At 36.6% G+C, this 22537-nt stretch overlaps 1 protein-coding gene across 20 annotated transcripts in view; it reads right to left on the minus strand.

Moving 5' to 3' along the window:
• MBNL1 (muscleblind like splicing regulator 1) overlaps window positions 1–22537 on the minus strand; it is a 199527-nt gene that overhangs the window by 160825 nt on the left and 16165 nt on the right. For 10 of the 20 annotated variants that reach the window (XR_012160764.1, XM_073359648.1, XM_073359647.1 and 7 more), the window contains one exon: window positions 11–952. The exons of 3 other annotated variants lie outside the window; for them this stretch is intronic. Coding sequence is in view for 11 of the 17 variants with exons in the window: in XM_073359648.1 (XP_073215749.1) it covers window positions 11–184 (174 nt within the window). In the remaining 6 variants the exon portion in view is untranslated. Of the gene's footprint in view, window positions 1–10; window positions 953–1089; window positions 1323–20699; window positions 20763–22537 lie in introns of those variants that run through there. 7 more of the 20 variants (XM_073359665.1, XM_073359664.1, XM_073359646.1 and 4 more) reach the window with 5 other exon arrangements.

Genomic DNA, 22537 nt, shown 5'->3' on the forward strand with positions numbered 1-22537 from the left:
ATTTACTCACTTTCAATGAATCAAAGCAGGCGATTACTCGTCCATTTTCAACTTGGCAGCTTTTCGATGGATGTGCAAATTTACATTCCGTGTCTGGTCGTGAGCAAGTCCCTCTTTGGAACTCTCTACACACTTCCAGTGTTAGCCATTTTGTGTCCCGAATCGGTGTGACACTAACAGCCATGTTTAGATTTTTACAGGTAGTTACAATTTTCAGTGAAACAAACAAACAAACAGCCAAACTGATAGATTGGAAATGATGAAAATGTCACCTCCAAAATACTCTTTTCCCCGCTCCCTACTTTAAAAGTACATGTAAAATTGTGTTGTCACAATATCAAAGAAAAGGTTTCCAACTAGAAATTCACAGCATGAAACTGCTAATTGAAAGAGGTTTTGTATTTAAAGAAATGCTAGGTTCATAAGTAAGATGAATGTTAAAAAGTGTGGCCTGAAACTAGCCTTGTGCTCTCAGTAACCCATTCCGAGTGCCAATTTGGAGCCCAAAATGCAAGCATGAAAACGTGGCAGACCCTTTGACACAGAATTTCCAAGCTGCTTTCAGTAAAGTTGTCTGAAAGGTAATCTCCAACACAGCTGAATTTGCAATTGCGTTTTGTGGTGCAATCGGTATTGATTAGTTTGGCATAGACAGATGCAGCAGTTTAGAGCAACAATCGAGAATTTTTTTTTCTCTCCTTGATTTTCTGGCAGAAGATATCTTACTTTTTCAGCAAACTTATTTTTATACTAAAGCAGCCTAGGGCAATGCCTGATACTTAGAGCTTTTCTCTTGATTATAAGTAGAAATGGGGGTGTCTGGGCTAGAGGTGGAGGGTGGATGTGCTGTCGTCGCAGTCTAGCTGGCAGCAAGCAAGGCAAAAAGCAGAGACTGCTCTAGAAGCGGTTCCAAGCAGCAGAGACGTCAGGAAAGGCACTTCTTAGTACCAACCTGTAGAAAAAACAAATACGTTAAAATTTACCAAGCAGCATTCCACTGAGGTCCCACAGCATTACAGCCTTGCCATGTGCTCCTAGACTACTATGCAGAATTATAGTCTGTCTGTTTCTTTCACATAATATACTTACAGTGTAGCATATTGCAGCCAGCCATCGTAGATTTATTAAAAAAGGGGCCGTTTTCCCTTGTGAAGCAATGCATGATAGAGAGATAACCAATCACAGATAGTGTTGCAGCAATATTCTGGGCAGAAAGCCAATAGTGTGGGCTGTCTTATGAAAGGTCGCGCCTGTCAGACGTTCATTACTATGCTATAAGCACAGAAAATGTCCATCAGATGTGACTTATTCCACTGCAAGAGGACGAGCATGTGGGTTTTGAATTTACCCAACATGCAGTTAGTGGATTAAACCATGTTAGTTTTAAAACAGCTTCCAACACAAGCACAAGCGCCTGTAGAATCCCGACAGAAAAAAAAGCAAGCTTTCAAACTGCAGATCACTTTCAAGCTGCTTTCTCTCCAGTTCTGCCTTGAGCACAGCCAGCGTACCGTCTACTGTATCCGACACATGAATATAAAAGGAAAGGGGGAGTTCACAAATGGTACATTCTCCTGACCTAACCAATTCACTTCCTTCTAAACCCCCATAAGTCCTGCCTCTCCACAGAAATCAGCACTTGTTTAATACTGTAAAACTATTCCATTCAGCCAGCAGACACTTTGTCAATATATCACCGGCAGGCTAGATATGAACAAAAGCACCCTTTATTCTGACCTTTCTCAAGGAAAAGCCCAGGTCATACAGGGTATATAAGAATTGCAGTGTTGTCAGGATGTCTGGCAAAATGTAAGTTAACTTCAAGGGAGAAAGTGATTCCATCACAGTAACATTAAATATTAATCACAGAATTTGATTTAAGCAGCATGATGCACTTCAAAATGACACTCCTCTGAATTAAAGTAGTGGGGTGAGCTGATGCCTGCTGGTCTTAGCTTTACGTGTATGCTTCTAACTCTGCACCTCTGAGAAACTTATATTCAAATAATATCTTTGTGGAAACAGCTAACTTTGATGGTTTTATTATTATTATTATTTATAAAATCAAGACAACTGCACAAGTCTTGTTACAGACAAAAGCACATTAAAATTCATAACTTTATTTCCTGATGTTTAACAGTTTCAAGCACAATCTTCATAGTTTAAATGAAATATATATTTATTTCCCAGGATTTCGCTGTTGCTTCATGACAAAAACTTGTATTGAAGGCTATTAAATGTTTATTTATTCAAATGAACTCTGAGTTCTACTGGGAAAAAAACCTATGGTTATTTACTATGACCATCTTACTGTTTTAACAGACAGCAAAGTTTTCAGTGACATAAGACTACATTTCTTATTGTCTGAGTTTGCTTTATGGGCTGCCATAACATTAATAAAAAAACTACATATTGCAAGACATTATAAAACAATGTTACTGTAGGATACAACTGCAAGCTTTCATATGTTAATAGGGTAACTCAGCAGTTTTTTTGTTCGTTTCTATTCTGCCGGTCAGCAAGAAGAGAAGTATTGAGGAAAAATTCAGTTTGTCCATTTAACCTTATGTCCATGCTAAACAAGGTTTGCATTAGAAAACTAAGCTTTGAAACTTTGAGAAATGGACATTAGGAGTTGCTCCTTGTCAGCAGATGATATTTTGAGCATGCCAATAATTTATGAAGAGTCAGTCTGCTGAACATAAAAATAATTCAATTAATAAACAGAACCCTCTCCCTCTTCTCAAATCAGGAGACACAGAAATAGAGGAAGTTAAAATGACCATGAAAAAACTAACCTAAATATGGAAGACAAGCCCTGAAAACATCTTCCGAGATCCCTCAACTGACATCCTCAGGAAATGAGTTCCTGACTGGGTCCCTGCCCCCAGTCCTATTCAAACTGAACCTCAGCACAGTGAACAAGAACAACCCAGCTGATCTCAAATGACTTAATAAGACATAAAAGAAGGTCTTGCAAATAACTCAATTCTAAATTCTCTTCTTTTGCAGCATGAGCCCTAACACATCCTGCACTTATCCAATCTCTTTTAGGTGACAGAACTGCATACTTCTATGCTTCTGGTGCTATACTCCCATAAACAGCAAACTTTTCTCTTTCTACACTTGCATCATGGACATCATCAGCAGAAACGGAGCTCTGGAAACGTGCTTGTCAGTTTAGCATGGTTGCAAAGCAATAAGGAACAGAACGGTTGGTGGCGGAGTAGTTTGTTTTAAGCATACCAAAATAGAGGGGGAATAAAACTGAACTGGAGACTAGAAGATATACCCCAAAAAATCAATTGTAAATAGGGCTCGCTTTTCAGTGCATTCTTAACCAAGCCGGTATTTTGTACAAGCAACCAGAAATATGGAAACAATTTTGGAAACAAATATCCACAGACACTATTTTCATTTAGGATATATCTACACTCAGCAGGCTTGCCATGTGTTGTAGACCAAATCCATCAAGGTAACTTTTCTGTGGGCAGCACTAAATGTTTAGATGTCCAACTGAACTGAAATTCCGGGGCAAATAACCCTGGATGCAACTTTGTGCAATTATTTCCACTCAAACTTTGAGGGTGCAAAAAAGGCCAGGTTTTGATAATCTGGCAGATAACATATGTTGAGAGTATTCCCAATTTCTTTCTCACAATTTTATGGTAGATGAATTTGGCCCTAATCAAGTTGACATGGTATTGCCTTATCCATTTGCAAATCTACTGCCAACTGATTTGCCACTGTTTCATCATGTTATGACAGTCTTGTACAGAAGCGCATAATATTTTATGGGTGATATTTCATCACAGGCATTTCAGTCTCAGTATTACATGTGGGAATAAAGCTAAAAATGCTTGAGCCGAGATGCTGTAGATCCAGACGACAGGCACCCCACAAGTTATATTAAAAATGTGACACAGTCCTAACTATAAATTTTCCTGCTTTTGTCTATTTAACATAATACCCATAGTACAAACCATATGTGCCTAAATACTGAGGTGTATTAGAACATCAGCTGATATACTGTTTATGCCATACTATAAAGGGTCTAAGGGCCATGTTTTCAAAACTACTTGCTTAAATTGCCCCCCCTGAAACATGAGAGGACAGATGCAAATCAGTAAGTGTGCAGGAAAATATGTATTTGTGCATGAAGAATGGGCAATTGCTTATGCAAATGACTATTTGCATAGGAAAGTACCGTTTTGCGTGTACAAATCACGGAGAAATGATAATCTTGCAGCTAAAGCACGGGGCTCTGAGTTGGGAGATATGTGTTTTATTCCTAGTCTTGTAATGGACTTTTTGTGTGATCTTGGGAAAACCACTTATATTAATCTCTCTGGATGAAATCAGAGAGTCAATGGTAAAACTCCCACTGATCTTACCATCTGTAAAATGAAAGTAATAATACTTCCTGATCTCACAGAGGAGTTGTGAGACCTAATTCATTAATATTTGTAAATCTTTTGAGTGAAGGTGTTATACAAATGTCAAATAGTACTGGTATCAATGCACATTTTACCTGTACAATTACTTGCTTATGCACAAATTATTTTGGGTAGAATTTAATGAATATTTTTGAAAATACAACCCTCAGAGTCAGCCTTAAAAATAATCTGCAGAGCAAAAACAAAGAGCAAATTAAGGCCAGATTTATTTGCTGAATGTCGCCACTAAACAAGTGGGGGAGGGGAATGACACACAGCACAAAAATATATTTACCAACCCTTCCAAGCTATTTTCCCTCACAGTGTGAAATTCTTTTGGTATTTTCTGGTTCATGAAGATACCCAAGAAGGAATCACTGTGTGAAATTTCAAATACCAAAGGACTGCATGGGCTGCAATGAGACTTCACATATTTGTGATGGCTCTTTCTGGGCTATCTCCACTTAACCAGGAAATAACACAATAGCTTCAGAGAAGAAGAGTGAGAAATGTGGCTTAAATGTTTTTTTAAAGAACTTTAGTTAGACTTTTGCGGTGAAGCTCCTTAGTGGCCAGTTATTAGGGGATTCAGCACAAAAGGATGTGCTTTCTCATTTTTGATATGCACTTCACCTGTAAGTCTGAATTTTAATTGCCACAGTCTGTGAGAGTCATTACTTTTTGGCAATGTTTGGCAATTTTGTTGTTGTTTTTTGCTCATCAACTATTTGGAATTTAAATGGAAACCAAAGAAAAATATGAACAGGCTAGTTTAAAAAAAGCAGATGCAAGCTAAAGCAATGCAATAAAGGCAAATAAAAGATGTACTTCTCTGGACAGGTTTAAACACATATGTGGAGAGAAAATATCATATCCTTGAAAAATCATTCCTCAAGTGAAACTGATTTAACTGTCTGTTGAACTGGGTCAATGCAACTGGTTATGAATAGCTTCACAAATCAAAACAAGTATTCAAATGTTAACCGAAAATGCTTGAGAAAGTTAAAGTAACACAGAAGAGGACCATCCGATTATGATTTCCAGTTTATGACTGAATGTGTTCAATTTCTATCACTTCCTATTATTGTTACAAAGAAGTGTCATACGACTGGATTAATGATATGCTATTTTTCAATTCTCATTATAATTTGTCAAAAGAATAAGGTATCTGAATATGAATGCCTTATTTATACTGAAAAATACTCCATGGGGGACCATTGTTTTGACTCTTCCTGTAATTGGAGTAGCTAGACATTCCTGTTTTCTCCATTTGCAGCCACAGAAGCCTTACAGAAACAGATGTACAGGTCAGACACAATGAAAATGCACAACACTAAAAAAGGTTAGAGTAGTGAGGTACACTATTCTGGGCTCAAAGAAGCAAGAGAAACTAATCTCACTGTCATGAGAATTGTCAGCAAGAACAGAATTATGCAACATGAACCTATCTTTATGACAATGATTCTAGTAAGAATGGGAAATGGAGTTAAATTAATATATTATTTATATTGTTAATGTAATCTCACAGCCTGCAGTTTCCAAATTAGACTTAATTTAAATCAAGAAATATAAAAAACTGACCAAATTGTAGCATTTTCAAAATATCTCTGCCTTATCTAACTATTACCAATAAAATATCTAAACATAGATCTAAATAAATGTGAAAGAAATGCAATAATTACATCATGGACCAAGTGAGAGATGTGATTATAGCAATGTCACAAGATTAAGTGAAAACAAAAAATTAGGCTAATTATCAAATTTGCCACAGATTTCAGAGCTGAGAGAGTGAACAGCATGCATCTTCAGTGTGCTCTTTCACAGAACCTGAAGTTATTCTTGGTGCTCTTTCTAAGTCTGAAATTTTGAAGTAAACAAGTCTTGCAGAATGACCAGAGAGATACAACTCAAAGAACCTCGCATACTCACAACATTGTCAGACAAGCCAATGCCAAAAGAACATCAGAACTTCTTAGAAAATAGACATATCTGATAGGCATTGATTGGTCTGGAGTTGTAGAAATTTTAGTCACTAGACCCACAAGGCATCAGGTCCTAGAAAAATTAAGAGGCACATTTCTCATTTTGGCATTATGGAAAATATTGTTATTGAGAGCAGAACATAGTTTGCCAGCTCTGAATTCGAAGCTTTTCGGATGTAGTATGATTTCAAGTATATCGCTTTCAGCCCCTATCATCCACAAGGAAATGGGCTGGCAAAGAGAACAGTCAAGTTTTCTAAGAGAATTCGACAACAAAATGACCCCATATTAACTCTCTTGAGTTAAACAACAACCTCTGTACTAAATTTATCAGGAGGAGAATTGTAGGATCAGGTTCTATACTTGAGTCAGTTTGAATTGTAAATATACAACATATGCTATATTAGAAACAATTTTAATGTAAAATAGTTTCTGTATGGCACATAGGTATGATCCAGTGCCTTTTGAAGTTAATATAATTCAGTGGTTCTCAAACTTTTGCATTGGTGACCCCTTTCACACAGCAAGCCTTGAGTGTGACTCCCCCTTATAAATTAAAAACACATTTTTATATTTATTTTTTATATTATAAATGCTAGAGGTGAAGTGGAGTTTGAGGGTGCAGTCTGACAACTCGCAACCCCCACAATGCTCAGTTTGAGTACCCCGATATAATCCTAGGATGCATCAGGCAAGGTATTCCCAGTAGAGACAGGTAAGTGTTAGTACCATTATACAAGGCACTTGTGAAACCTCATCTGGAATAGTGTGAACTTACTCAGTCTGACTGAACTACAACAGATATATCATTTTGCTAATACAGAATTCCAATCAGGTTTATTTTTAAGACCAATTTTGGTAGTAGGTAAGAACATATTGGCAACATTATTTAAAAGCAAATTACCAAGATAGCAAAATATATCAATCAGGTATCGAGAATTATGGAACATCACCAGTCTGCCCATAAATGACATGCAGTTATTCATCTGAACATGTCATATGAGGCAGACATAGAAAAATAACATTCCACTATAAATTCTTTAAAACATTATATTCAAAAAGCAAAACTTTTATTAAATAGTATTAGAGATCTAAGAAAAAACAAATCATTTCCTTAGAACTGTTGGACATCCTTCCAACTGATTAGTCTAGCAGTTATAGCACGGAGTCAAGGGACCTGAGTTTTAGGGCTTGTCTACACAATATCTTGTGGACCCTGCGGTTCGCACTAAAAGTTCCCTAAATTAGTCCCGTTTCAAAGAGCACTACATTAACATACACTAGGGAAGTTTTACTGTGCACCAGGAGGGTCCACGCAGGCAGATTAGTGAGTGTGGTGGGTGTGGACTAAGGCACCATGTAAACAAGCCCTTATTCCCCACCCTTTGGCCTGATCCTGCACCATTACAGTTAATAGTAGCTTCCCTTTAACACAGAATTAAACCAATACCTTAGTTTGTGTCTAGAGGACGAAGTGCTGCTGGGGATGCTTTCATTTGGATGCTATATAACCCCAAGATTCTGACCCCCTATAATTATTTAAAATATTACTTTTCACAAGAGAAAAATCTGCTAATATCTAAGTGCTCATCAAAGAATTTATAAATTTCATTTAGAACTATTTGTTCAAATGTCCTCACTTAGCTGAAACTGAATCTGTTGCTCTCAACTTCCTTTCCTAAAAGGGTTGCCATTGTAGCATCGTTTGCACAGAATGGCTTTGTTTCATCCCAGAATGGCTGCAATCCAGTAAGAGGCAAAATGATCCTGAGGTGATCACCCTGGGGTCCCACTGGATTATGCAATATAAATGACAAAAATACTACTAATATTAGTACTTATTGCCAGTAGCATTTGCTCGAGCCAGCAAGCTTCTCCAGGTAGCTCTGCTAATGTGCCTGGCAACACCCACACTCTTCCAGTGCCAATCAGCATATTCCAGTCTTGCAGAATTGTGCCAAGTTGTGTATGGTGATATTGTTATGTGAATAAATATGAATTAGAGACTTGGATGAGACCACCAAACTCATTTATTTGTGATGTACTAGTAAACTGGAATTTGAACCTGGTCTCCCGAGGTTAAATGGGCTACTTGTCTAGCCTACCTGAAACCTATACATCTTTTCCCTTCCTTTACGTATTGTAATGAGCCAATTCCAGGCCTCTAATTACACAAATATGTACTATCTCCTTGTCTTCCAAATGTGGTACAGTTCACATGCTCTACTGGTCCTCTCTGGCTGCGGCCTTCCAGGTCAGGACCAGAGGTCATCAAAACATTTTAGTACATAGCGTATGATCAAGAGTCCTGGCAAGAGTGACGATTCATCACAGGTTCTTATGTGGGCAGCATTATTTTACATCTGCTTTGAGGGCAAAAGGAAAAAGGCCCTGAATTTGGTTATTAACAAATACAATGCAACACATTCTGCTCACACTCAATATATAAACAGAATCTTCAACGGTCCGGGCATTTAATTAAAGAACAAGGGGCAAATACTGTAGCAACTATATGATCCTACCAAAATATGGCAAAGTTACTTGAAAATAGGACAAACTAGTTGGTTGTCCAAACCGGTGCAAGCTAAATTTGTACTGCATTTATTGAACGAATCATTCAGCTCAATTTCCAAACTTTAGCATTTCTCAATGCTAACGCACTCAAATTGAACCAAAGCCCTAGTATTTGTAGAATATTAGGAATTGCCAAGGCTCAACTTGTCCAGTATCCTGTCTCCAACAGTGGCCAGCACCAGATGCTTCAGAGCAAGATGCAAGCAACACAACAGTAGGCAGATGTGTCGTAATCTGCCCTCCATGAAAGTCTGATCCTAATCCCTAATATGTACCAGTATTTCAGCAGCTGTAGTTCATACTGTAGTATGTATGTACTGTAGTGCATCGTTCAAATTAAAAACTGAAATGAAATATTGACACTAGATTAATAGATTCTGAGACCAGAAGTGACCATGGTGATCATCGAGTCTGACCTCCTGTTAAGCACAGGCCATAAAACGTCCCCAAATTAATTTTAGAGCATGCCTTTTAGAATAACATCCTATCTTGATTTAAAAATGGTCAGTGATGGAGAATCCACCATGACCCTTGGTACATTGTTCCAATGATTAATGATTCTCACCATTTAAAAAATGACATTTTATTTCCAGTCTGAATATGTCTAGTATCAACTTCCAACCCCTGGGTTGTTATATGTTTCTCTGCTAGATGGAACAGCCCATTATTAATATTTGTTTCCTGTGTAAATACTTATAGACTGTAATCAAGACTTATTGAAAATTGACATTAACAGCCCAGCAAGCTCCTCTGCCAGCTCTTATAAAACTCTTCGATACTGTACTACTCACATTCTTTTTACACCCATTTGATGTATTTGTTTCAATTTTAAAAACTGCAAACATTTCAGTAGCTGGAACGTTTTACATAGGACACACTAAGTCGGTACAAAACATTTTCAGTTTAATGTATGGAGATATATAGCTGTATGACTCCCATTAACGTTAACAGGAGTCACAAGGCTAAATGTTCTGAATGAAATTTACCCCAGCAGCTGTGGTAGGGTATAATATGGGGATGAACGCATGTTAGCTCAGAACTTCAATTTCTCTAAGTATGACAATTTCTGAAGTGGAATATTTTGTATGTTACAATAACTACTGTCCTTTCATTATCATATATTCTATTTCATATTGTTAGTTGTACTCAATATACCCTTCCAGCATATTAAAAACCCTATTTGTGGATTAAGAAAAAAATACTGGGATCCTGAAATCAACATCTGTATAAGACTCTACAGCCTAGATAGGACTTCTTTGTTTTTTAAATTTCCTTTAGTTGATTCTTAGGTATATTGAGAGGCTATTGATATTTGAGTACAGTCATAAATATTCGTTTCCACTGGCTGAACAGAGTTCAGTCCAAACATAGGCTACATTATTATATAAAGACCTACTCGTATGTTTAACTTTGAAAACAGGAGTAGTTTCACTGATTTCAGTTGAACGCATGAGTAAGTGCTTTCAAGATCAGGGTCTAAGTATTTTAGGGAGTCGGGATAGAGCTCTTAATTAGTCAACACTGCTAAGGAACAAAAGAACTAAGAGATGGGACTGTTCTTTTTTGAGATGAAAAAAATCTATGGGACTCAGTCCATCAAGACTCAGCCACTTCAGTTTGAAAAGTTAGAGATCTGGCTAATTAATACATTTATATTTATTATATAGCAATATAAAATTTATATATATAAACTGATTTGAGGAGCAAAACATCACTTTGTATTAGACCCACATCATTTGTGTATTACACAAAATCACCCCTAGGCTCATATCTGGAAGTCGGTTTATATTTAAGTTGCACTACTTAATAAATGAAACATGTGCCAAAAGAAAGGGAAAGCACAGTGTAAGGCAAAGTCCAGTGCCAACACCGTCCCTCCCCACCCCCATGTCAGTATTAAGCACACAAAATCTCCTGCTTGTGCCTTCCAGGTCTCTGCTAACAGCCATTTCCAGGTTATGGATCTGGATGGTTGTAACCAGCTGCACTGATCTATTTATGGTAGCAGTATGGCAGGGAGCCATCTGAACTATCTTCTGAGCTTCTCACAGTATTGCTCAGATCAGAATATCCTGCTCAATCAGAGGTACTTCTCAGCCAAAAGCAACATGAATACCCCACACATTTTTCCCTATATCTTTGCATCCCTTGTAGTCGAATACAACAGCATTGTTGTGTCGCTTCTGCTTGTTTATTTCTCAGGACAATTTATGTTTTGGAATTCATCATTTTGACACGTAGCTGTGTTTGTCCCTGGTAATAGTACTCACTTACAGTTTGCTTTAAAACAGGATACCTGTACGCAAGACTCTCATGGTCTCAATAACACCAAGATATTGTTTCCAAACAGCCTGTCTTTTGATAGACATAAGCAGACTGCGTTCTCCCCCTCTCCACACAGATACTCTGTAGGTAATCTTTTTTGTAGTCCACAACCAAGATACAATGCATGTCACCCTAGTGTAACATAGATGTAGGGCCTTCCTGCAGAAGAAATGGACCTTGCAGCTTCATATAAATTATGGATTTATCACATTTCTTAGTGAAATGGGCCACCTAAAGTTATATTCATTAACGTAAACTTGCCATAGGATCATGCATAGAAATCAAATATAAAGAACTTGAAAGAAATATCTAAAAACTAAAGGTTACATTACACAAGTACTATTAAAGTATTATTAATTTATTAGCACTTTATTAATATTGTTAATGTTCTATGCCATTTGCAATCTAGTTCCTGGCTAGACTGATTTATTAAAATACTGTAATTGAAAAGATAGCATTTTAAGATGCTAATGCAGAAAAGCACTTAGGACCAGATTCTGGAATTGTTGCATTCAGCATTGCAAGGGTGTCTAAATCCCCTGACAGTCAATGTGATTTAGGCTCCTATGTGCCCAAATCCTTTCAAAATAAAGGATTTGGGCTCTTAAATCAGTTAGGTAATGCAACATTGAGCACAGGACCAGCTAAATACCTTTAAAAATCCTGGCCTTTAGCCCACTGAATGGGAATACTCACGTGCTTAAAGTTAAGCCTACATTTAAATGCTCTGGATCAGGGCCTCTTATAAAAGATTTATGTCTTGCTTAATTTTGCATGGATGGTGGGAAAGGGCATCTTAAGCGTATAACATCTGTAACCTCTTTCTTCCAAGAAGCCATTGCAAAATGGTGTTACCTGCATTACTGTTCAATAGAGGATTCTCTGCTGAACAGATTGACAGGGTGTGGGTCCATGTTCTTTATAGCCATGTTCAAACAGCACAACTGGCCATCAGATGATACTCAACTAAACAATTGCAAACTCGCCAGTATTGTCAATTAATGTTCTTACAATTTCACTCTATTTTTATAAAGGTCACATTGCACCTTGGAAGGAATCTGCACTAAGTCCAAAGTATTTTCTGCCCTCCCTATTGTCTACCTCTGCTATATTTATCAAATTTTCCATAGTGTTTTCCCTATAGGAAAATGAAATTAGCTTTTATATTCTGTTTGAATTCTTCTTAATTAAAAAGTTTTTTTGATGAAAGTTAACTGCGGAGAATACAGAAACTTAACAATACAGTAAATTTATTCAGTATAAATCCAGTTGAACTTGTGCTCTCTCAGCTTTAAAAATCTGCTATTTGAAAAATGGAATTTGATGCAATCTTAATCATTACACGGGAAAGTGGAGTATTCTTAAGTACTATCTAAAAAGATTGAACAAGAACAAAGCAGGCTTTAGTACATATCTTGACTGTGGAAGACTGAGAGACAGAATACCAAACAGCAAAAACACGAAGTAAAAATATAGCAAAAGAATCTCACACCCTGTATTTAAACACTGATTCTGCCAGTGGCACAGTACTTACAAAACAACAGCAACAAAAGGGTCAGATCCTTTAATTTTTGCCTTCACTATTTAAAAAGAAAAACAAACAAAGATCAGAAATAAGTCCTCTACTTCTTCAGGAAAAAAAATAACAGTGCGTTTATTAAAAAAAAAAGTTTTCTTATAGAGCTTGGTAGGCTATTTATAAAATATAGGAGTTTGATCCAACACCCATAGGAGTCAGCAAGAGTCTTTCCTTCAGTGGAGATACAAACTAAAAAATGTTTATTTTAAAACCAGCAAACGCTAATCTCTTCTTCGATTTGTCAGATGTTTTTTATTTTATTTTATATACCTATAGTATATACTATGTTATTACTAGAATTGATTCACTGTCATTCGTTTGTCATTGCACTATGAATAAAATCCTGAGTTTGTCTTGAGTAAGCGCTAAGGGTTGCAGGATTTTCCCTACAAGGTTATGTATAAAAGAAGATTTTTTTTTAAAGCTAACTATACAAAACCAAGAATTCTGTGTAGACTTCCAAATACTTGAAAAATGTATTTCCTTGCAGCTTCATGTATCCCTAGGCAAAACACTATTTACTTATTCTCATATGTAAATCATTCTGTGTTTATCACTGTGTTTAGACTTTTGTTCCCTGGAAACTGAATGGCATGGGTAAAGTGGTACCTTGCCTGAAATAGCCAGTGTAAGTTTTCAGACTGTAAGTGCATGTCATCAGACAAATGCCAAGGCACTCATCAATGAAGATGAGTGGTGTAAACTTTCTGAATAGAACTTAAAGCAAAGAGGCCCTTATACCCAAATTCGTAAGATGAATATTAAACAAAATGTTGGAATGGTAGCATATATTTTTAAGGTGAGTCCAGGTCTAATTACTGTTGTTTCGAGCTTGGCAATCTACTTGGAAAACTTGACAAATCTGCCTGGTTCACAAAGCTTCTGAAGCCTGAATAGTACTTTATGGTACCCCTGGGAAAAATGGAATTTAAAGGCTTTAGAAGACTGTGATGCATCTAGACCCAATTAATAAAGCAAACTTATTTTCCTTCTAAAGCAATTTATTCAGGTTTTAAAAGAAATGCATGTTTTATTCTGAAACAGGCATAATTGTATTGCCTTATAGCAAAGACAGCGCTACTGTTAATATGTAAAGCTAGAGTTATTTATAAATGGTATTACTGAGCACTCATTTCTATATTCATATTCCTCCACCTCCATAAAGTAGTCCAGATTAAAAACAAAATCAACTTTAAGTATGGAGCACACACATATGCGTAAGACAAGTGAAGCCTCCCTTAAAGTGAAGCCCCAATTTGGGTTAATTCTAATATGCTAGTCAATTCTGAGAGATTTCAGAGTAACAGCCGTGTTAGTCTGTATTCGCAAAAAGAAAAGGAGTACTTGTGGCACCTTAGAGACTAACCAATTTATTTGAGCATGAGCTTTCGTGAGAGAGTTTCTCATTCTTCAATCTTTAGTTCACTTCCTGGTTGAGTGAGTGGTTGGGAGACTGAAGCTCTGATGAAACCACAGGCAGGAGATCTTAACAGCTGCAGGGAGACAGTCAGAGTTCCCAGCTTCTCCCCTTATGACTCAGATGGAGATATCTCCTATTCTTTCACAGATAATAACTCCAGCATGGGGTGAGAAGAGTAGGCAGGGACCACAAAAAATTTCACAGACGACCAGCAGTGGGGAGAGAGAGCAGCAGGGAAGGGCAGTTTCTCTTCAGAACTCCCAAACAGGGAAAATAGCTCTTCTCTCCACCACGTTGGTAGCATAGGTGAGTTTTTACCTCTCCTTCAGATGGTCAAGCTTAAAGTACCACAAGCAAAGACAACACCCAGCCACCTCTCATAGAGCAAAGCCCAGTGGCATATACCACCCTCAGATACCTCAGACAAGTTGCAATGGTCCTCTGTAAAGTAGTTACGTACCATGTAGATTAATTCCCCAAACACACTGAATTTCAAAGCCATAACTTTGAAACCCTATGGAACCTTGTAGTATGGTTTGCAGGACTGTTTGGGATAACCCTCTAAGATTTTGTGGGGTTATTTCTGGATTTTGCTATTTTCTATATTACTATATTCAACTTCTCTAGAACGTTTTGCAGATCGTTTTGGGCAAATTCCAGATATATTTACTCTACTTTTCAGAGCTGACACAGCAGTTGGTACATGATGTTATTTGCAAGAAGAATGTCCACAACTAAATATTTTTATAACACAAAAGTATATTTTGTGTACAAATACATATGCATATATGTGTATATGCATGCACATACACATATATTCCCAATAAAAAATTACATTGAAATTGGGTTAAGGTTGAGAATACATATCAATAATATGTATTAAAGGGATGTGGTATTTATAAAATTAAATTTAAAAAAAAATCCAAACAAACCAACATTATGAACCCAGGATATTCAGAATTAAAGTTAAACTTAAAAGAAATCCTGTTAAGTTATGCAAATGCACAGTTAGGAAACCCAAAATAACCTTAGCTTTGCCCTCAGTACAAATAATTTACACTGATACAATGCAATAACAATATAATTTTAATTAAGACATCTTAGTGTTTGTGGACCCAGGTTGGATTAAATTGATTTTTAAAGATTTTTTTTTAGTTCCCTACCACCTCATGGTGTCATTACAGGGCAGAGTTCAAGTGATTTGATAAATGGGTAGTTTTGAAAAAGAAATATTTAAAATTAGTGGTCATTTTTGCTGTCATATTTCATAATTGAAAGTTCTTAATTCAGCAGAAGGTGGTACACAAAATCTTCTTCAGATAATTCACAAAGGATTACCTTCTTTTTAAATTGCCAACATCATCCTACAGCAGAACCTCAGAGTTACGAACTGACTAGTTAACCACACACCTCATTTGGAACCAGAAGTATACCATCAGGCAGCAGCAGAGATTAAAAAAATCCAATTACAGTACAGTGTTACACATAAAGTACTAAAAAAAGGGAGGGGTGGGGGGAAGCAGCATTTTTCTTTTGCATAGTCAAGTTTCAAAGCTGTATTAAGTTAATGTTCAGTTGTAAACTTTTGAAAGAACAACCATTAACAGATTACAAGGTTACGAACATTTCAGAGTTATGAAAAAACTCCATTCCTGAGCTGTTCATAACTCTGAGGTTATACTGAATTGTTCTCAATGGGATTGAAACTATAAGATACCTCAGTTAAGATTTCAAAATGGCCACTACTTCCCACAGTTCCCAAAAAAAGTGAAGCTAAGGTCCCTTAGGGAAGATGGTGGCCCCTACTGCTGTCAGGAAACAGACAGAAAGGCCACATGGAATGGGTGAACAGAGACAATAGCCATCTTTGCTAAAAATAGCCGATGCCTTAGTCCCACTGAGAACAATGGAAGATGGTAGCTATTTTTTTAAAAGGTCAGTTATTTGTGAAATTCTCTGTGGTAGACCCTTATTCCTCAGCCTGTGCCGAAGGAGAATCTTTCGGTTACAAAAAAAATAATGGGGAAAATGATGAGTAATCCTAAACAAATTTTTCAACATACCCTATGCACAATTTTTAATTTTTGAATTTTAACCATATGGGAAGTTTGAAGAGTTTCTGTTGTTCCATTATTAAGATCATTAGGGCCAAACAAAAGGTCTGATACTAGGTGCTACACTTCTTAAAGGATCAATCTTTAACTAATTTTAACTTGTAAACAAACTAACAGATGTATATTCTCAGAAAAATTCATTTTATTCTCAAAGAGCAAGTGCAAAAATTTTGAGGATACAGAGATGTATTTTCATACATCATATAGTATTGAGCTTTTCATTTGCTTTAAGTGAAAAGCTTAACTAATCCTTAACTATGGAGCCACAACCGGTGTTTCTCTCTCACACACCCACTCCCACCAAGTAGCATGTACAATACAGATATTTGAAATGAAAGCCTTGTGGACTCAGAACTTGGGGGATGACCTCTCTCACTCTCTCTCAGCAAGAAGTGCTGTATCTCATGACTTAGTATTACATCTCTTGAGAAATAGTGTCAATTTTGCCAAACTCTACAAAATTAGGTAGTTAGTCTGGTGATCTGTAGTACTGAGTCTATGAAATACATTCCATTTAATACCCTAAACTATAGGTGAACTGTGGTCTCTCTCAAAGACCAGTGCTCTGCTGAATAAACCTATGTTAAAAGTTAATGTAAGTAGCATTTGAAGTAAATCTTTGTTCATTTACCACACGATTGGATCTCTTGACTGAATCATTGCTACTTTATTATTCTAGACCTTGAAGTTTAATTTTGAAGGGTGATGCAAAAAGACATCAGACACTGTAAAACTTTTATGTTCTGAAGCAATCATCTGCATTTAGCTTATGTTTTATGAAGCCGTGGACTGTTTTCAAAACCTTCATAATCTATGTGTTATCTGTTTCTGACAGAAATTATCATGAACAATTTTAGGGCTTGAATCAGCAAGGTGCTGAGCGCCCTGAGCCACAAGACAGCCAGGCACTTAATTATGTGACTAATTATTAATCGTTAATGTGTGTAGTGCCACTGAAGTCTATTCACAAGGTTAAGGTTAAGCAGCATGTGCATACTTTCCAGGATTTGGAATATGGTCCATTTTTAGGCTCTAGGTCCAATACTGCTCCCAGGGAAGCTAGTAGGAGTTTTACCCTCTAAGTAAAGCGTTTTCCTTAGTAAATATTCTTACCTGTTCAGATAATGAATGCAATTCATAACTCGTTTTACTCACTTTTTAAAATCAGGCAAACTCCCACTGAAGCCGATCATAGATAAAAATATATAGAACTACCAAGGTCAATAACAGCTTGCCTGACTAAGGGCCTCAGGATTTCTCTATATTGACTTTATGAAATTCAGAAGCCGGCCTAATGTAAAAACTAAGGGCTATGTATGGTCCTAAGCTAGGCATGTGAATTCCTATTTATACCACTTGGACTTGCACATGTGTTTAACTGAGGGAACACTTTTGCTAGTTATCTTCACTCTATTAAATGTCTATCGAATGCACGATAAATCTTTTGAACTTCCTATACAAGCACTGCAGACCACATGAACATATGATTAGCTAGCAAAGTCAGGGAATGTTATCTATAACATTTGATTAGTCTTTCAAAAAATGCCTGTTCCAAATTCAACTCTGATGCATATTTTGCTTCACCAAATGATCTGTGACCATTTCTTGACTTATTACATTATCATCAATAAGCTTAACAAACAAGTCTGCTAAGTCTATTAATCTTTTGGCACACAAAATCTAAAGCTTTAGAAACTAAACTTCTTACTACAAGATATAGAAAATGTGGTGTAGAAGTTAAAAGAAAAATTCAGTGCATATTCTGTTAAAAAACTTCATTTTGTGTATCAAAGTGTAACTGACACACTTATCAGAACCCAACTATGAATGTGATGTTAATGACCAGTCTCTATTTGGAAGGGAGGGGTATCCTTTTGCAACAGAAGCTTCTCCCACTGCCAAACAATGCATTCATATAGCTTCTAACAGAAAAAATACTGAACATATTCAAATGTAAATTACCATCCATACACCTAAGAAAAGCATCGTTACTCTCTGCATAAATGAATGGATACAAGAAATGCCATCCGTATGGGACCTGAGTACTTTCAGGACTCATACTGCATTTCACATTTTAAACTGCACAGCTGTATAAAATACAGAGTTTAGGCTTTTCAATACTAATTTATCAGGGTGGATAAAAATCAATGATTTAAAAAAAATTTTAAAAATCGGATTTTTTTGATAAAATGCTTTTTGAGGAAAAAACCTATCTAAAATCGTTTTAATTACTATACATTGTAGCTCAAAGATATCTCATCATGGAATACGGATTATAAATTCTAATTCTATAGTATGAGACAATATATTCATGTACTGTTTAAGAAAAAATTTGTAAATGAGTTCCAATAGTTCATGGATTAGGGACCCAATCTTATGGGGTTCCAGGGACTTCTGTATAGATTATTTAGGTTAATCTTTCTATCTACCTAATGGGACTCAGAGCTCAGTCTAGAAAATACCATCAGAGATGCTTAGCTTTGCAGTTCTAAAACTGAGGATTTGTGTCTCTAGAGGTAACATGCTTGTTAACAGCAAAAATGTTTTAAAATAAATAAATAACATATAGAGATGAGAAATACCAGACCTCAACCCTATTGTCCCTCTGCAAATGTGTGTACACAGAGTCAGTGCCTTACCTCTCTCTAAAAGTGCAAAGTTTCAAAAAGTTCAATGAATAGAAGATTGTTGGGGGCAGAACAGGTCTGGACAAGGAGAAGAAGTCTGGAGATAAATGTGAGAAGAGAGGGACAGGCAGTAGAAACAACAGTGAAACTCTTTGAGCAGCATATTCCAGAAGTCTTGAGGTCTTTTTGAGTGAAGCCTTCATTGATTTGAGATCTACCATACCATTCTCTCACTAGAAGGGAAAACCTGTAATGGCAGCAGGCCGTAAGAAAGATCCAATTTGGGTCTCATCTGTCTCTGAGTTGTGAAGAATATGTATTAAGGTTATAACAACCAACAAGAATGCACGTTTATGTAGAAATCCATGATTAAATCAAGTCTTCCGGACTAGTGATTTAAATCATGATTTAAATCAAATCCACCCTGTAATTTATCATGCTAAAACTGGTTCTGATTCAAATACAAAATTATGTCCAGCTTGCTTTTACACTGGAGGTGTCCACAATATTAATTTTCTATGAATCTCTTATCGGGGGGCCACCAAATCATCTAGTCTGATCTTCTGTATATCACAGGCCAAAGCTTGAAATCTCAAATATATACGTGCATAAGCAAAGACATACATATACACACACAATTCATTGATATGTGGGCTGAATTCTCATTTACATTAAGGCACCTTTACGCTTCTCTGGCAATGACTAAGAGCCTCAACAGTCAGAAGAACTAACATTGTTTAAACTGGCTGTTAAGGGCCCAGCCATAAAACATATCTGTATGCACAGATGATAACTCCACTGCCTTTAGAGATCTTCTGTGAGAATGTAAGGGTGCAGCCATGCAAATCTCATAGGATCAGGCCACCCTATGACACAAAATTCCCCCAAATCCCATAAAGAGGAGACACAATTCAAGCTGAATTCCTCTTGAAAGCAGGAAAAGAGGTAGAATGCTGCCTCTGTTGCATTGACCCACTCCTGCCATCCACACGTGCACCAAGACTTTAGGAGTAGGGGCTTAAAAGTGAGTAGCTGAGAATAATCCAGCCTCCACTGCATCGTCCCCAGCTGACCACTTGCATATGCATACAGCCATAGCATTAACTCTTGAGATGTTCTCTTCAGAGCTGCTAGTGCGAAGTTGTGGGTGATTTGACCAGTAAAAACATGGCTCCTGAGGAATCAGTGCTGCCGGGGAGACTGTGGGTGACTAGACTGAAGAAGCATCTCAGTGACTGCTAATATATGAGAGGGCATATTCACGGTAGAACAGATGGCTGGCAGCCATATAGCCCTGTCCACTCTCTGGACCTCAAAACCTATTCCATTTTAAGGGACCAAGTGTTAATTTTTGCCCCTCTTTTCCCTCTCTTCTGCAGTTATTTTTTTTAATTCAGGAAGGGTTAATCCAGCCCTACACTAATTTTACAGTACAATAAAGTTACCTAATATATTAGAAATGTTTTTATCTTTTAAATTTGCTAATGATGTTTTGAATTAACATCAAGTAGCAATCATCCCATTGAAAACAAACAAGAATTAGAACAGTAACACTAATTTATTTATTTGTGTTTTATACTGAGTGTGAAATATTGCTTTATGTACACACACACACATATATATGGGAAACTATTAACTTTACCTTTTTTTAAAGATTCAGTTATCCCAGCTTGCTGCACTAGAGTCAGACTTTACAGGCAATCTTCTGTAGTGATAATATAATACAGAACATAATTTGAGGGAATATTTCAGAGATATAGAAGCAGACAGTATGTAGACTTTTTAAAAATAATTTATCTCAGTGGAAAAATAATTCTCCTGATACATCCCTGTATTTTATCATGAGTTTAATGTACACTGAACTCTTACAACAATAACCATATAAATACATGGACTCACAGAAACTATCCACTAACGGTCTAATGTACATAAACTTCAAGGGGAGCTATATACGCCCAGAATCACTGATGTATATGCTATAGAACCATATACAATTGAAACAGTTGGGTTTGTTTGACAGTTGTCACAGACATATGTTGTGTAGCAAGACAGCTTCTTTTGAAAACATGAATGAACATTTCAGAGATGCCTCAGAGAGCAGCAGAAAAACATTACCAGCATTAGCCAGCACACATTTTAAAAACAGATTAGTCAGTTTCCTTAGTATTTAAACAAAATGTTGAATAAGGAGATGTCCACATACTGCTCTCCTGTACAGATTACTTATGGTAAAAGCAGAAGTCTGATACCAGGACAAGAGCTAGTATTCATTATTTATTTTAATACACAAAAACCAGAAACTAAATTCCTGGATGACATGTCGTGCCCAAATCCTCACCTTTTCAATTTATAATCCTTTACCAACTAGACATATGTTAAAAGTTGCATCACATACAAAATATAGCAGTAATGGGCTCAGCTCTTTCCCTTACTAAATGTACAAACTCCCATTGATGCAAATGGAGTAATACTTGTATATTGGTGACAGAACAGATGCCAAATGTCATGAAGATGGCAATAAAAGGGAAGACATATGTTTATGCCTTTGGTAAGTAATCATGGCCCTAATAGAAAGAAAATGTTCTTTTCATGTTGTTTTTCTTATTGAATTAGTTAGAAAAATAATTTTAAAATGTTTCTGTATCAACAGCGAGCAGTCTCCATGGTCCCCAGGGAGCAGAAAGTATAGAGACCAGTAATGTGAGCATCCATGTAAACATGGGGAAGCTTCTTGGTCATCCCTATAGCCACTAACATAGGAGATGGCATGTAAAATCCTGGATCTGAACATTGTTCACCTGGGCAGGGAGAGAGGATTTGAATCTGTGCCTGGTTATGGAAACCAAATGTCATGACTAACCATTATTACCTCTATAATTAAGCAAATCAAAATCCTGGATCTGAATATCTTAGTACTTTGCAATCCAATTCTTGTACATCAGGCTGCTCTCTCTAACAGACAGATAGGCTTCATTACAGTATCTGAGTGCATAACACATGCATAGATAAAATTTCATTATGCCCTTTACACTGACCCCTTACTCAGAAGGAATAAGAGATTATGAGATTGGACCCATTCTTTGATATTATACTATAATGCCACTGTCCTAGAGGAGTGAAAATATACAGTACTAAACAAAATTACATCAAACTGGATAACATCTAGAGATCACAGAAGATCTTATTAAAAAAGGAAGGACTTTTCCCCAGTTTTAGCAGAATGTACTGGCCTTTGCTAACAGAAAATTTTTTTCTTTACAGCAATCTTCATAGCATTTTCATTAAAACACATACTAAGCCTTTAAAGAGAATGAATATTTACGACAAGGTCTATTTGTATACCAATTAATATGACTATCTTCGCTTTAGCTCTTTTAGGAGTATGACAGTTGTAGTTTCTCCAAAGAGCTCCTAAGTAGCAATCATACACTATTCTGGTCATCAAGAGGTGTAAAGTCTCATCCTCCTAATTATAGGTCT

Source organism: Lepidochelys kempii, chromosome 9 (genome assembly GCF_965140265.1).
Source record: "Lepidochelys kempii isolate rLepKem1 chromosome 9, rLepKem1.hap2, whole genome shotgun sequence".
NCBI classification, from domain to species: Eukaryota; Metazoa; Chordata; order Testudines; family Cheloniidae; genus Lepidochelys; species Lepidochelys kempii.